This window comes from Salvia splendens, chromosome 1 (genome assembly GCF_004379255.2).
Source record: "Salvia splendens isolate huo1 chromosome 1, SspV2, whole genome shotgun sequence".
In the NCBI taxonomy this organism is placed as follows: Eukaryota; Viridiplantae; Streptophyta; class Magnoliopsida; order Lamiales; family Lamiaceae; genus Salvia; species Salvia splendens.
In genome coordinates this window covers 12,928,777-12,944,064 of record NC_056032.1, presented here as the reverse complement: position 1 = coordinate 12,944,064, position 15,288 = coordinate 12,928,777, and the positions used below count along the sequence as shown (strand labels likewise).

The window sequence follows — 15,288 nt, the reverse complement described above, 5'->3', positions numbered from 1 at the left end:
TGGTAGTCGTCTCACCGATGTGGAGGTATTCGTCCCACATGTCTGCCGCGGTGCCGTAGGCCAAATGCCTGATTGCCGCAGTGCACTTTTGAATAGGGGTGTGGCCGGGTCTGCCAGCCGCATCGTGCCTAAAGCGGAAATACAGATATCGCTGCTCCAAAGCGTTAACAATACGCATAAACAAGTCCCGCCTCATCCTAAAACGACGCCTGAAATGGTTGGCGTTAAAACGCGGCTCCTCTGCGAAGTAATCTGTGAACAGGCGCTGATGTGCAGGTTCATGATCACGATCAACCACTTGTCGACGGTGGACAACTGGTCGTGGTCGAGGGGCCGCCGGCTGCATATAACTCTGCATCCATCGATCAACCTCACGGCTCGTATAGGCATCTAGCTCTTCGTTCAGCATACGCTCGTACTCATCCGCATCCCCACCACTACCACCGGCATTACTCATTTCTTAAATTGATCTTGTACAGAAAGTAATGTAGAGAGAGAGTACTCGTTAAAACAAGTGGTGCGACTGAAAATGACGTTCAAAGCGCGTATATATAGTGTTTTCAAAAGAAAAAAAAATAAAATCTGACGCCGGTTTGACGCCGATCCGGGACCCACAATGGCGCCGTGAGGATCCGCGTCGGAACCGGCGTCATCGCGCGAATCGGCATGACCACGTCGATTTCGCCGACGCCGGTTCCAATGGTTCGGCGTCAGAACCGGCGTCGGTGAAAAATCGGCATCGCGATTTTGACGCCGGCATTGGAGATGCTCTAAGTGCCGCAATATTTGTACAAGACAAAAACTGCACCCTATTTTGGAAGGTAGTCAAAGAAGCGAAGCAGGCAATAACTTCCCTCGTCTCCAACTAGTTTTTCACAAATTTTAAGTCCCTCTAAAACTCATAATTCACAACAAGACCCCAAATTCTGCCGCAAAATATTTGGTGGATTCAGTTCATCGTTACTATCCGTCACTTTCCATCTCCATTTTTGGTTGGCTCACTCTGATTTTCTCTTGTCTTTTTCTCGCCTTTACAAGTAAGGGTTTTGATGACTAATTAGGGCTTTTTTAGGAAAAAAGGTGTGACTTTTGAGTTAATGGAGGCCGTGCCCGGTGTTACTTCCGCCGTGCGCAATGGCGGGGTTGCTATGCTGGCAATGTCGGCTTCTTCCTCATTTCAACCTTCCCGCGAGGAGCGGCGCGTTGTATCTGAGCAATCGGTTAGAAGCTCCGCTAACGAGGTGAGAATCTGCTTGTAATGAACTGCTCCGTTATTTCGCCTTAATATTCGGATTGTGAAATTTTTTATTTGGGAAAAATGAACTGAATGTCTGGCAGGTAGTCAATGCTCTGCTGGTGTTGCTTTGTTCCGGTTTAGTTTTCTGGTTCTCGGAGTTCTACTTAGAAAATAATGTTTGATGTAACACTGCACTAAATTTGGGTATTTTTGTAAACCCCCCTCCCCCCTCTCTCACTCTCTCTCACTCTCTCTCTCTCTCTCTCACACACACACACACTCTATATATTTGTACGTATGTTTCATGGCTGCATGCACAGGGGTTGGAGCGCTCAACGATAGGTCGATCCGATGAGAGATTAATATACGAGGTGATAGCTGTGTTTTGCTGAGCTATTTCTTATTTTTAGTTGGCTACATTGTTGCAACAATATGACAAAGAGGAAATAAATGTGTGTTCTTATGTGAAGGTGCAGGATGGCAGAAGGTCTCTCGATGTTGATTTTTGCTCGATCATTATAGATGGGGGTCTGGACAACGATATTTTGGAGCAGAGACTTCACAATCTAGTGGGAAAAAGGGAGGAGTTGCACAACATGGAGCTTGTACTTCGAGCCCAAATATCTGCAAGATCTGAAATTGTGAGATTGCATAATACATTTGATGGTCAGATAAAAGAGCACATGAATGCGAATGTCAAACTTCAGGTTTTGTATTTATTTGTTACAATTTGAATGGAAACCTTGATGCATGCATATTGCATTGTGACAAGACATTCATGACTTTGTACATTCTGGTGCTTATTTGTGTGTACTTGCTAAAATTTGGGTAAGGTGCCATCCATGTGGGTAGGACACATGGATGTGTGCTAATAATTGATGTTTTAGCTAAACTTGGAAGGCTGGTTGATTTTCTAGGAGCAACTGCATGAAAAGGGACATAAGATACATGAGTTGGAGAGAAGGATGGGTGAAAAGGAAAGAGAATTGCATGCCATTAAATTGAACAATGAATCGGTTAGTTTGAATACTTGATATTTTCTTTTGGATTGGGACTCTGCTATTGGTTCACGGATAACATCTGAGTCATCTGACCTTCCCTCTTGTTAGCAGGCTTGGGCCAAAGAGGGTCTTTTAAGGGAACAAAGCAAAGAGCTCCAAAGCTATATGTATTTTTCTTTTAATCTTTACTGTGTCTTTGCCTATTTCTTATTTGTATTTTTCATCTATATGATATTAGTAATCACGTTTCTTGCTTATGTAATATTTTTGTTGTGTGCTTCATATTCTCATTACTTGTTTGGAAGTGGTTGTTCTAACATAAATCATAACAAGCTATACTTTAATGCTTTTCTTGCTATTGTTGCATCATGTATAATTGTGAGATCATCTATATTTGTTTGCATATCATACTTGTTGCCTAACAATTTTTTAAGTGTCTTGCAACTACTATATGTATATGTATGTCTCATATTCTCACAATTCTTTGTAGGAGAGAGAGGGATAATGTCGAAACGGAAAGAGCACAACATATCAAACAAATTCATGATCTTCAGGAACATATTGAAGAAAAAGAGCGCCAGTTTCTTGAATTGCAGGAATAGGTTTCTTCATTATTTTATAGCATGCATATGTTTGTCTGTGCAACATTGTCTCATTATGCTTTGTGGAGCACCTGTATAATCACTATTTAGCTGCTAGCTTCTTTAATTCAGATTGATAATTATTGTATTTGTGTATACAATATGGGTTTGGTCTTGTTAACTTACACTTGTCGGTTGATGGTATCACCGTATCATATTTGTTTTTGTCTTCGTGTGTGTGAGGGATGCTAGATTGATAGTTCTGTTGAGATGTATTAGTTCGTTCTCTAGATGAAGTTTTATTCGACACTGGGCAGTGGGCAGTGTATGTTTCATCTGCCAAATGCCAAATTTCTGAGGTTGTAAAATAGCAGGTTTCCTTTTCTGTTGCAGAATAGGATTGCGCAAGAAAATGTAAGTTTTAAAGCTGAGCAGATAAGGGAGGCACACACTTGGATACCTCGTGCTCAGGAAATTGATGCATTGCAAACATCTGCCAATCACACTTTACAATCTGAACTGAGAGAACGAACAGAACAGTATAATCAGCTGTGGCTTGGTTGTCAAAGACAGGTGCTTAAAAGGAAACAATCATAGAAGAAGCCATTTACAAAATTGGTTGTTATCATTTTTTTTGTTGTTACTAAATATTATGCTCTGCTATCAGTTCGGGGAAATGGAAAGGCTTCATTTGCATGTACAACAGCTCCAACTTGAAATGGCTGATGCAAGAGAAAAGAGTGGAAGTCAATCAGATGTATCTCACGTGTCCCATTCAAATTCAAATGATGTGTCTCGACTTGAACATGCCAATGGTATCCAGTCGGAGGTGAATGATAACAAATCACCCACTGTAAACACTGGTAGCTTAGAAAATGGCAATTCTGAAACTTCTGAAGGGAGCACTCTAATACAGGTAAATCTGCAGAGCTGCTTTTTGTTGGTCCTTTCGTTATAAGCTTCTCTATTTGTGTTTTTTTTTGGAGTTAGAAGTATTATACATTGTTTGCATCAGTGTTGTCAAAATGTCGTTCGGGTCGCTCGGGTCGCCTGGGTCGAGACCATCACCGCCCCAACATGGGTGGGTTGATCGAGATACCGGGTCGCCGCTGGGTCGCCTGGGTCGAGTGAGTCGCCTGGGTCGCCCTAAACACATGCTATCTCTGATTTCTCAAATCTCTCACTTGTTTTCTGACTCTCTCAATCACAATTCTCTATATATATGCATGCACCACATCAAACTCTTCAAACCTACTTTCTAAACTTTAGAATTCGGCCTCTTCACTCCTAAACAAATAAACAATTCAAAGATCTTTTGCTGCCACCCTTCATATATTCCATTGTTTTGATATTTTCAGACAATGGTTTCAATTATTTATTGTGTTATGACTTATGAATTGTTTTGATATTTTGATCATTTCTATTTTCCATTTTATCTCTATTCACATGAATTGCGTCTACATTTATATTATTTGATATATTATAAACATTAGAGCAATATATTTATTTTATTTAGTATTAAAAGGCAAAAAAATTAACCTAGCTTTGTGGGTCTCTCGACCCCGTCGACTCGTCGACCCGCGACCCGAATTTTCACCTCATCGACCCGGTGCGCCCCTCGTCCCTAACAACACTGGTTTGCATGCATAGTAACTCTGTAATTAGCACTAGAACTACAGCTTTGCTGCCATTTCTTTTAGTTTGTCATATTGGCACAAGATTTTGCAAATCATAGATCCCAAAAACTTTCCATCTTTGGATAGGAATTGAAAAGAAGGAAGAATTCCTGCTTTTTCTGTTTGATGAATTTTACTCCCTCTTTTTTCTCTTTTTAACAGAATGACCAAATTAATGGTGTTGCATTTGCTCCATCATCCCTATTTGGTATGCCGAGCTATCTTCCAACTGCATTGCACCCATTTGTAATGCATCAACATGGTGTACCCCATCCATCACAAGTCACACAGTCGTCTCCTTTTCAGTCATTGCAAAACTGGCAAAGCCAGCAGGTAAGCGGTTGTTAGCGGAGTAAAGGCAGCACGATTGAGCTGGGCACGAGTTGTACCCCTTTGATTGTACTCTCCACACGCACGCACACTCACAATATTGTTTGTAGGGAAATTTGCGGACTTTATTGATAGAATTCAAGAACCGAAAGACAATCCTCACTACGGAGGCCTACGACAATCTGTCGTCCAATACAAATGATCACTACTCGATAATTAATCTGACTAGAGTCTCCATATTTATAGACTATGGACATAACAGGAAATAATTGAATCACACTAAAATAGGAACAAACTTAACAACTAGCCGCTTCCCGTTTCCTTTGATTTCTTCCTTATTTTCCTCCGCAGGCCGTGTCTGCCGCGCTTGCTTCCTTATTCTTCTCGCCTGCTTCCTCACTCTTCTCTGCTGGCCAAACCACCCCCCGATTTCCTCGGCGGTAGACCCTCCACGCCCCTGCCGTATCAACTGCCCCACCTGTCGAAACAGCCTTGTCCGCAAGGCTGAAGAAGGGGAATTGGCCTTGTACGTCCGCCACGTCCATCCATGTGGAGTCATCATCGTTCATCCCTTGCCACTTGATGAGGACTTGGCTGTGGTCCTCACCTTCCCGGTGGTCGGTTCGGGTGTCCAGCACCTTTTCCGGCAGAAAAGGGGGGTCATTACCGCCTAGGCCTTCGGGCAGATCAGCCTCTGCCGCGGCGTCCCCTACGGCCCGTTTGAGCAGCGACACATGGAACACGGGGTGTATGCGTGTCGATTCGGGCAGCTGGAGGCGATAAGCTGTTGCCCCGATGCGGGACTCTATTCGAAACGGCCCAAAGAAACGAGGCGCCATCTTCCTGTTGCGGGATGAGAACAGAGTGGACTGCCGGTGTGGTCGGAACCGGACATAGACCATATCCCCGGCGGCAAACTCCACATCCCGCCGCTTCTTGTTGGCTGAGGCAGTCATTCGGTCCTGGGCTCGCCGGAGGTGATGACGTAATAATTCCAGCACTTCGTCGCGGGAGCGAAGGGTGTCGACTACTGCCTGCGCTCGAATCTCCCCGGGAATGAACGAGTGCAAGGTAGGGGGGGGTCGCCCGTAGACCACTTCGAATGGCGTCATCCCCGAGGCGGAGTGAACGCTGGTGTTGTAGCAGTACTCCGCCCAAGCAAGCCATTTATTCCATTGCTTCGGCCGGTCCGACGAGAAACAACGTAAGTACGTTTGCAAACATCTGTTAAGTACCTCGGTTTGGCCGTCTGTTTCCGGGTGATACGCGGAGCTCATCTTTAGTTTAGTTCCCGTGGCGCGGAAAAGCTCCTTCCAGAATGAGCTCAAGAATATGGGGTCGCGATCGGATACGATGGACCGGGGTATGCCGTGGAGGCGAACAACCTCATTGGTAAACAGCTCTGCTACCTGTCTGGCTGTGAAGGGGTGTCGCAATCCGATGAAGTGCCCATACTTGGACAGGCGGTCGACGACGACGAAGATGCAATCGAACCCTCCGGCTCGAGGTAACCCCGAGATGAAATCCATGCTTATATCTTCCCAAACCCGAGCTGGAATCGGAAGTGGCTGCAGCAAGCCCGCCGGCGATCTCGTGTCGGACTTGTGCCTCTGGCACGTCGCACATGCCGCGACGAACTGGGAGACCCTCTTCATCATGCCTGGCCAATAGACGTTGGAGGCTAGCCGGCGATAGGTACGGTATGCCCCCGAATGCCCCCCTGTTGGGGTCACGTGGAACTCGGCGAGGAGCCTGGGTACCCATGGTGAGTGGGGAGGGACGACGATCCGCCCTTTGTAGAACAGGGTGCCGTGCAACAGCTCGTAGTGCCGGGCGGCTGGCTGGCCCGCCTCCAGGGCCGTTCTGATGCCTCGGAGCGCGGGATCCGCGGCTAAGTCGCTCTGGACGGTTGACCACTCCGGCCACGCTGGACGGGACAGGACCGAGAGTTCCAATGGCTCGTCGTCTTGTCGGGAGAGGGCATCGGCCGCCCTGTTCAACCGTCCCTCCTTATAGACAATTGTGAAGTCGTAGCCCAGCAGCTTTGCTGCCCAATTTTGTTGTGCCGGGGTCGCCAAAGGGTGGGCTAGGAGTTGCCGCAAGCTGCGTTGGTCGGTGTGGACCACAAACCTGCGGCCTAGCAAGTAAGGCCGCCAATGATGAATGGCGAGGACGAGAGCCATAAGCTACTTCTCGTACGCGGACTTGGCTAACCAGCGGCCGGCCAGGGTCTTGCTGAAGTAAGCAATCGGTTGTCGATCTTGCATGAGAACCGCTCCGAGGCCACGGCCGGAGGCATCGCATTCGATCACGAAATCCTTGGAAAAGTCTGGCATTTTGAGGAGGGGGGCTGACGTCAGAGCCGTCTTGAGTGCCTCAAATGCCGAGGCTGCCGCCGGTGGCCATGCCCATGGTCGCTTCGGGGTCGCGGACTGCGGTTTTTTCAGTAGATCCGTGAGGGGCGCTGCAATTTTGCCGTAGTCCCGGATGAAACGGCGGTAATACCCGGTTAGGCCAAGGAACCCGCGCACGCCCTTCAACGAGGATGGGGTGGGCCAGCGGAGGACTGCTGAGATCTTGGCCGGGTCCATCTTTACGCCCTCGAGGGATACGATGTGGCCTAAGTATTCGACGCTGTCTCGGCCCAGGAGGCACTTCTTTGCGTTCACCACGAGGGAGTGAGCCTGCAGTGCCGTGAAAACCAAGTGTAGGTGGTGCAGATGGTCGGGCCACGAGGTACTGTAGACGAGGATATCGTCGAAAAAAACCAAGACGTACTTCCGCAATGCCGGTCTGAAAATATCATTCATGAGGCTCTGGAAGGTTGCCGGGGCGTTGGTGAGGCCGAACGGCATTACCAAGAACTCGTAATGGCCGGAGTGGGTTCGGAATGCGGTTTTGGGGACGTCCTCGGTCGCCACCCGGATTTGGTGGTACCCCGCCTTTAAATCGATCTTGCTGAACCATCGAGCCCCATGTAGCTCATCCAACAGCTCCTGTATCACCGGAATGGGGTACTTATCCGGGACCGTCCTTTTGTTCAACTCCCGGTAGTCCACGCAAAATCTCCACGAGCCATCCTTCTTGCGAACGAGGAGTACCGGGCTGGAAAATGGACTTGTGCTGGGCTGGATCACGCCTGACTCCAGCATTTCCGCGACGAGCTTTTCCATTTCGTCCTTCTGTAGATGATTGTAACGATATGGACGAACGGAGACGGGCTCCGTACCTGGTAGAAGCGGTATCCTGTGGTCTGTCTGGCGGCGGGGCGGTAAGTCGGTTGCGGATTCTGTGATTGCGGGGTATTGCCTGATCAGCTGCTGTAACTGGTCCACGGCTTCGGTCGCTAGGGTCGGGTCGATGCCGAAAGGAGAGGCTGATGGCGTGGCGTCTATTGAGTGGAGGACCCATCCGCAGTCGCCTTCCTCCAGGCGACGGAGGTCCCCGGTGGAGCAGGCCCGCCGCATGAGGGATGGATTCCCCTTGAGGGCCACGGGTCTGCCGTGGATGGAGAAATCCATCGAGGAATGTTGCCAATTAACCATGACGTACCCCAGGGAGGCGAGCCACGACACTCCCAAGATGATGTCGATGTTGCGAAGGGGAAATACATAGCAAGATATGGTGAAGTCCTCGTTTGCCATTGTCACTGTGACCCCTTTGCAGATTCCAGCCGCACGCCGTGTGGAGCCGTCCCCTAGAACGACTGAGTAGGGAGACGTTGGGGTGATCCGCAGTTGGAGCTGTTGGGCGCATTGCTCGGAGATGAAACAGTAGTTTGCCCCGCTATCCACCATAATCTTGACCTGCTGCTGCCCCACATGGCCGAACAATTTCATGGTATTTGCCGTGTCCAAGCCATGTAGGGATAGAACGGAGAGTTCCGGTTTATTCGCATCTTCTAGCTCCTCCTCTAGCTCCAGGTCCTCTGTTGGCAGCTTGTCGTCGTCGCAGATGAGGACATTGAGGGTCTTGGGCGGGCACTTGTGAGTCGGGCTAAACTTGAGACCGCACTTGACACAGGTGCCAGCCGCGATATGCCGCCTATATTCTTCCGGGGAGATATTCCGGAAGCGTTTGGACATTGGCCGGGACGGTCCTGTGGAAGAGAGCTGAGAGGGCGCGCTTGAGTAACCGGTGGTCGACGGGCGACGCTGTTGCCCGGTGTAGGGCTGCGACCCCGTGTGGGAGGGGGCAGGGGCTGTCCTCTGAGGATGCTGTGATGCGAGCACATCTATGTCCAGTGCCAATTCTACTGCATCTTCATATGATGTGATCTTTGCAGCCTTCATCTGGAGGCGCACCTCCGGGCGGAGGGCCGCCATGAAAAATCCGAGGTACTGGTGGCAGGCTATATCCGGTACCTGAGCGAGGCGTGCCTCGAATGCTGCTACATATTCTGCGAGGGAGCCCGTGTGCCGGACTGCTGCAAACGCCTCGTATTCGTCCAGGGCCCCATTTCCCCCGAAACGTTTCATCAACTCGCGAGCAAACCGGGCCCAGGAGAGGTCTGGATTCCGTCTCCGCAGAAGCTGATACCAGGGGAGGGCGGCGCCGGCCAACGCCACCATGGCTACGCCCACCCGCTTCTCGGGCGCCGTATCCGAAATCAGGAAGTATTGCTCCGCCCGTGCCAGCCATGCGAGGGCGTCGGTGCCGTCAAACGTCGGCATAGGGGATGGGGGATTGTTGCCAGTTGAAACCGAATTTGATTCCCGGTGCTCGGAAGAAGCCCCGTCCTCCGGAGGGACTTTGGTACCGGGGGTGAGGGACGCGAATCCCGTGCGCATTTCGACCAACAAGGAGTCGAGCTTGGACTCCAATGATGTGACCCGTTCGTTGAGTTCCTCGTTTGCCTTCTCCACTGCGTCAAGGCGAGAATCACCTCGAGAGTTCACCATCGTTCACCGCACCAATTGTTAGCGGAGTAAAGGCAGCACGATTGAGCTGGGCACGAGTTGTACCCCTTTGATTGTACTCTCCACACGCACGCACACTCACAATATTGTTTGTAGGGAAATTTGCGGACTTTATTGATAGAATTCAAGAACCGAAAGACAATCCTCACTACGGAGGCCTACGACAATCTGTCGTCCAATACAAATGATCACTACTCGATAATTAATCTGACTAGAGTCTCCATATTTATAGACTATGGACATAACAGGAAATAATTGAATCACACTAAAATAGGAACAAACTTAACAACTAGCCGCTTCCCGTTTCCTTTGATTTCTTCCTTATTTTCCTCCGCAGGCCGTGTCTGCCGCGCTTGCTTCCTTATTCTTCTCGCCTGCTTCCTCACTCTTCTCTGCTGGCCAAACCACCCCCCGATTTCCTCGGCGGTAGACCCTCCACGCCCCTGCCGTATCAGCGGTTTATTGGAATTTTTTTTGGTCTCATCAGTTGCAATTTATGTTAGCTGATTCTGTGCATTTCTTTGTTCCAAGTCTCTGTCAGATGGCGAACACATTCCAACACACAACCACTATCCTGAGCAAACTGAAGAAAATTTGTCTAGGGCAGATTCTCATTTTCACCATGAAGCATTAGCAGTAAATGAGCATGTTCATCAAACAAACTATATGGATATGCAAGCATCAATTCCCAGCTAGATGCTACTGATTCTGTGGTTCCATCACCAAATGGAGAGATAGAGGTTGGTAGCTCAAAGATTACTCTTGTACCTTGGCTTTGTTGCTTACTTTTATGCCTTTAAATATCTTGTTTATAACTATGTCATGCGTTTTTATACGAATTATTCTATAGATGAGAGCCATGGTAAAGCCAAATCTCACCTTAACTTGCAGGAATTGTCATCTCAGTTTCATGAGGCGCTTAGAGTGGATCCCCTTGATATTGAAATTGACACTAAGGTTTTTTAGCACACATGCAATTTACTTCTACATAATCTCTTTTCCGTAGCCTATTTGCTGAAAATTATGGTCTTGAATCTGAACTTGATTCTATGTTTTAGTCTTCTTTAAAACTCAAATTAATAAGTACTACTGCTGCTACTACTACTACAACCTCAGGAGAAGGAAGGCAAACCTGTAACTAGTCACAGTGTGGACTACAGAAATGCAAAGATGGAAAATCCTAGTTTTACAGTCAATGCATCTTCACCAGAAGGACAAACTCGTGCTGTTAATTTTAGTGAAACAACCTCAAGTACTGCCTTAAGTGATGCCTAAACCATCGACTTTGCTTCCATGGGTCAGAAAAGTAATATAACTGGAAATCTTGGCGAAAGTTATCAATTGGATGAAAGAGCATTACTGGCTTCTATAGCTCGTGCTATAGGATCTTGTGGCAGGACAAGAATTAGTACGACTGTGAGTTAATTTATTTGCCCTCACTTGATATTAGTAAATGTATGTACTGCTAATGTTATTTGTTGCTTGACATGTCTTTGAACAGCTTCCAAATAGACTTGGGAAAGTGCTTGCACCTCTTCTTTGTCATGATTATAAAAAGAAACACGGGAAGCTTGATGATTTTGTTGCCAGTCATCCTGATGTAAGTCCCCCCTTCTTCTTTATATTTCAACTTCTTGGGTAGATGATTATTCAGTGTGACTGTTACCTTCCTGTAGTTATTTTTGATCGAGGGAGACTACATTCAGCTTCGAGAAGGTGCACAGAAAACCATAGCAGCCACAGCAACTGCTGCTAAAGTGGCCGCTGCTGCTGCTGCTGCCGCTGCTCCATCTTCTCTTTCATCACTTGTGCCTTCTGTAGCAGTCACTCCCATGGCACATTCCCACAGATCGAAAAAGGTCTCCTCTTGAATTTTTTCTGTAAATTCTAACAAGGCCCCAGTTTCATAATTTTGAAGCTGTTGAACTTTCAAATGTGTCTGATCTGATCATCCTACTCAGTTCTCAGCAATGCAAAGTCAGAACTTGAACAGAAGCACCTTTCATGTTGCTGGAGGAGTCTCGAATGATATTTTGAGCAAATCAAATGATCATGCAGAACCGACGAGCTCTGTTACTGTGGGGTCTACCATGTTGTCAACTGGAAATGGAATGAGCCCTGACAGAATTGGTCATCCTCAAAGCAAAGGTCCATTTCAGAGGACTGGCATGAGCATGGCTGGGCAAAAACAGAGCAGGTCTGCACTAGATATTATAAAAATTTCCAATAATAATCCCTTTATTAGAAATAAAGTCTTACTACTATACTCTTTCAGAACAACTGGTGCTGCATCAATTCACAGAAGATAGTAAGTATATTTATATTCGGAATTTGCTCATTCATTTCCTGGCTACTCCTTGATGACAAAAAATATGATCCATTCTTATAACTCATCACTTGCATATGATCCAAGGACACCAAAAGCGTGCACCAAATTAGTATTTGAACTTTCAATCTGATAAAATGTCTATTATGTTTGATTCCACATGATTCACTCATCACCTCGAAAAGATTTTCGACTTCCCTGTGCAGGATATTTTGGTAATTTAAGTGACGGGATGACTAACTTTATGTGCCACCAAGTGGGCAGAGCAGGATGCTGAAGCTGTAAAATGTCAAGTTGAAATATGCATTTCTACTTATCACCATGACAATGTGATTCAAGATACAAGTATATATTGTCGACCGTATATTCTCTTAAATTAAAAAAAACTGGGCCTTTTTATCTATTGGGGTCAATGTTTTTAATTTTGGTGATGACTAAACTGAATCCCAACCGGGACAACATGCCTTAGCTTTTGAGATCATTCTGCAAAGCCCAAGAAACCTACAATATCTAAACCTAAATAATTTGTATAATATAAAATCATTCATGGAGTATTAACTAAGTTTTGGTTCATATTATGCACTGGTGATGAAGTATGACTTCACCGAGGAAAGGTACTAGAGAGTTTTCCACCAGTTTAATACAGCCACTACGTAAAGGGAAGCAAGCCTTACAAATATCACTCTCTGCCCCCAGAAGGTTCAAAACCAGAGTTGCCTTGGCTATCACTGCACACACCCTCCAGCATGCCTGGCTGGCTTCCTTGAAAGTCCATTGCACCGCCTGTACCTGGTTGACTAGGTACTTGCAAACTGTTTGCAACCCCTCCAAGGCCGAAATGTGCTGGCAGTTGCTGCTGGAACTGGAGCAGCTGATTCTGCTGGTGTTGAGGCCAGAGAGCATTCAGCTGAAATGGTGACTTTGCAACAGAACCACTGGGTAGCTGTTGCATCAGTGGAGTATGGTTTAGCAGGCCCGGTGCAGTTCCTTGGGTTGCGACTAAACTATTAGGAAGTTGCATGAGAATATCCGTTCATTATGCACCTCACCACACTGGAGGAATATACGAACCTGTGAAGGCATTCCGGAACCTGGAGGCTGCGCATCAGCAATAGCAGCTATTTACATTAAATTCTTCTGAAGGATAGCTTGGTGCCTGAAACATTTGACAGGATTGAGGACTCAAGGCTACATTTGTCTTCATTTCTCTGACTATATCATATCCTTGACATGTAGTTGATTATTTGTTTTACTTATTCTAGTGATTTTATATACTAGGTGCTATAAAGTTGAATGAAATTATTGCAGGTCTATATGTTTTGGCTTCCTAAGCAGCAACCCTCCCTGATTTGATTATGTACTTGCTGATATTGGTGCCAAACAATCTCTATCTCAATCTTTGTCTACCTGCCCCGGCCTTCTTAAACAAAAAGTGTAAGTTGATAACACAACTGCTTTTATGTCTCATTCAACTGGATCCTTAGAAGAGTGTTTACCTTTTACCTGTAACTGATGGTAATCATAACCTGGTCTCTGTGAGGACATTTGATATGGAGTGAAAGGCAGAGAGTGAAGAAGGCCACGGATTTCTCCGTCCAAAATGTGATCTTCTCCAAAAGATAATTATATCTATCATCAATGTGATATTTATAGGAGTTTACAATCCTGGAAACAAATCAAAAGTGTATAAATATTCCTAACAACTCAAACTAATCTTGTTAAACAAATCAAAGCAAATCCTAATACTTAATAATGTATGGATAATTGAAACATATTAGAACGTATCTTCCCTTATCCTAAGTCCTAACTACTGGCTTGGCATGAACATCGATATCAACTTCTCCTTCGATTGTCCTTGCATTGATGTAGCAGCATTCACTTTAAAACTAAGGGGTTGAATGAATTCTCACACTCACCTCGGATTTGCTTTGAAATTTAAGAAGCAAACTCACGACATCTCTCATAGAGGGCATAATATCTGGAACCATTTCAGTGCATTGTAAAGCAATATCCACCATCTCTCATAGAGGGCCTAATATCCACGTACGAGGCGGTTTCCAGAACATACAGTACTAGGAATTTCTCCCGTAAACTGATTTCCTGTAAGATCCAAGATACCTAAACCAGGAACCATATTCTTGCCCAAATCTGATGGAATCTCTCCTGTAAAACAAGATCCGTAAGGTTTGTCAAGTTGGTAATTCCAGGTGGTATTCTGCCTGACATTTTATTACAGTAGACGCTGAACACTTGAAGAGAGATCAAATTAAAGATTAGGGAATAATTTTGTTAGCAACAAAAAATTGTTATAGTAATGGTGTCGGCCTAACAAAATAGAAACTACCCATATTCTTATCAATGTTATCACAGTCGTCTTTTGTAGTTTTGCAGTAATGTCCAATTTATTTGGAATGTTGTAATATTTATATCTGATGAGGACATTTCCGTTGGTGGGGCGGTTTTGGTATATTGTGAAGTTTTGAGCTGTATTTAACATGACTCATATTTAGATCATTAGATTAGATGGTCTGTATCTACAAGTATTTTGGTTGTATGCAAAGTGCGCTATTTCCTCTCTTTTTTATAAAAAAATAAAATAAATTATTGAACAGCTCCAACATTCAAAAAACTAAATAAATAATGTCACTTGCATTACATTGAAATTAAAATCCATATTTTTTAAATTTATTTATGTTCCATGTTCGGTAAGTTATTCCTGTCTGTATTGGTATTGAATAATTAAGGCAGTATCTATCATCAGAGTACAAAAATAGAAAAAAAAAATGTATTAAAATAAGAGGGGGTTTTGGTTTCTAATTGCCCAAATAGGGCGAACAGAACGTAATCAGGTAAAAACTCAATTGAGTAGAATCACTTCCATTCATGAGATGAAACTGTTTTCGGTGCCTATTTATGGATATTTCAGTTTAATCCTTGCAAAAATATTTATTTACAATTTGGCGACGCATATATAGAGAAGCGTAGTTTCAAAATCGCAATACACATTTGGGTTTGAGTTTGAGACTTAGGTTTTTTTTTCGAGTAATTTTCTTTTTTTTTTTTTACATTATATTTTGTGTTTTTACTGTATTATATATCACATCCCCAATAATACTACTTTTCTAATAAACAAATATATTTGTTTATATGAATTCGAAAATTGAGAGATTTTCTTTCTAATCATTTATTCTTTGTCCGTGGAGGGAATATAATTTTAA

At 45.2% G+C, this 15,288-nt stretch overlaps 2 protein-coding genes across 11 annotated transcripts; one reads left to right on the top strand and one right to left on the bottom strand.

Moving 5' to 3' along the window:
• Nucleotides 1-851: 851 nt before the first annotated feature.
• Nucleotides 852-13,383, top strand: LOC121742775. Of its 10 annotated transcripts, none has more exons than XM_042135998.1 (11): nucleotides 852-992; nucleotides 1,081-1,241; nucleotides 1,558-1,608; nucleotides 1,708-1,944; nucleotides 2,155-2,253; nucleotides 2,350-2,405; nucleotides 2,729-2,840; nucleotides 3,213-3,392; nucleotides 3,487-3,735; nucleotides 4,658-4,828; nucleotides 10,276-10,433. In XM_042135998.1, the coding sequence occupies exons 2-7, from the start codon at nucleotides 1,098-1,100 to the stop codon at nucleotides 2,838-2,840; spliced, it is 699 nt and encodes a 232-aa protein (XP_041991932.1). In that variant the 5' UTR covers nucleotides 852-992; nucleotides 1,081-1,097; the 3' UTR covers nucleotides 3,213-3,392; nucleotides 3,487-3,735; nucleotides 4,658-4,828; nucleotides 10,276-10,433. The 10 variants fall into 10 exon arrangements, with proteins under 10 accessions (XP_041991932.1, XP_041991937.1, XP_041991931.1 ...); XM_042135999.1 differs by having other exon boundaries at nucleotides 883-992; nucleotides 1,073-1,241; XM_042136004.1 differs by lacking the exons at nucleotides 852-992; nucleotides 1,081-1,241; nucleotides 1,558-1,608; ... (2 more) ...; nucleotides 2,350-2,405; nucleotides 2,729-2,840 and adding exons at nucleotides 10,636-10,701; nucleotides 10,861-11,160; nucleotides 11,246-11,344; ... (2 more) ...; nucleotides 12,020-12,052; nucleotides 12,277-13,383 and having other exon boundaries at nucleotides 10,276-10,484.
• LOC121797794 lies at nucleotides 7,012-9,726 on the bottom strand. Its single transcript, XM_042196552.1, has one exon. The coding sequence runs from the start codon at nucleotides 9,724-9,726 to the stop codon at nucleotides 7,012-7,014; it is 2,715 nt and encodes a 904-aa protein (XP_042052486.1).
• Nucleotides 13,384-15,288: the final 1,905 nt, after the last annotated feature.

What these genes read in the sequence shown, in the direction of transcription:
- LOC121797794 (XM_042196552.1), bottom strand. Translation starts at nt 9,726, where the DNA reads ATGGTGAACTCTCGAGGTGATTCTCGCCTTGACGCAGTGGAGAAGGCA.
- LOC121742775 (XM_042135996.1), top strand. Translation starts at nt 11,038, where the DNA reads ATGGGTCAGAAAAGTAATATAACTGGAAATCTTGGCGAAAGTTATCAA. An exon ending in GGACAAGAATTAGTACGACT is followed by an intron (nt 11,161 to 11,245) that starts GTGAGTTAATTT and finishes GTCTTTGAACAG; the next exon opens with CTTCCAAATAGACTTGGGAA. An exon ending in ATTCCCACAGATCGAAAAAG is followed by an intron (nt 11,604 to 11,705) that starts GTCTCCTCTTGA and finishes CATCCTACTCAG; the next exon opens with TTCTCAGCAATGCAAAGTCA.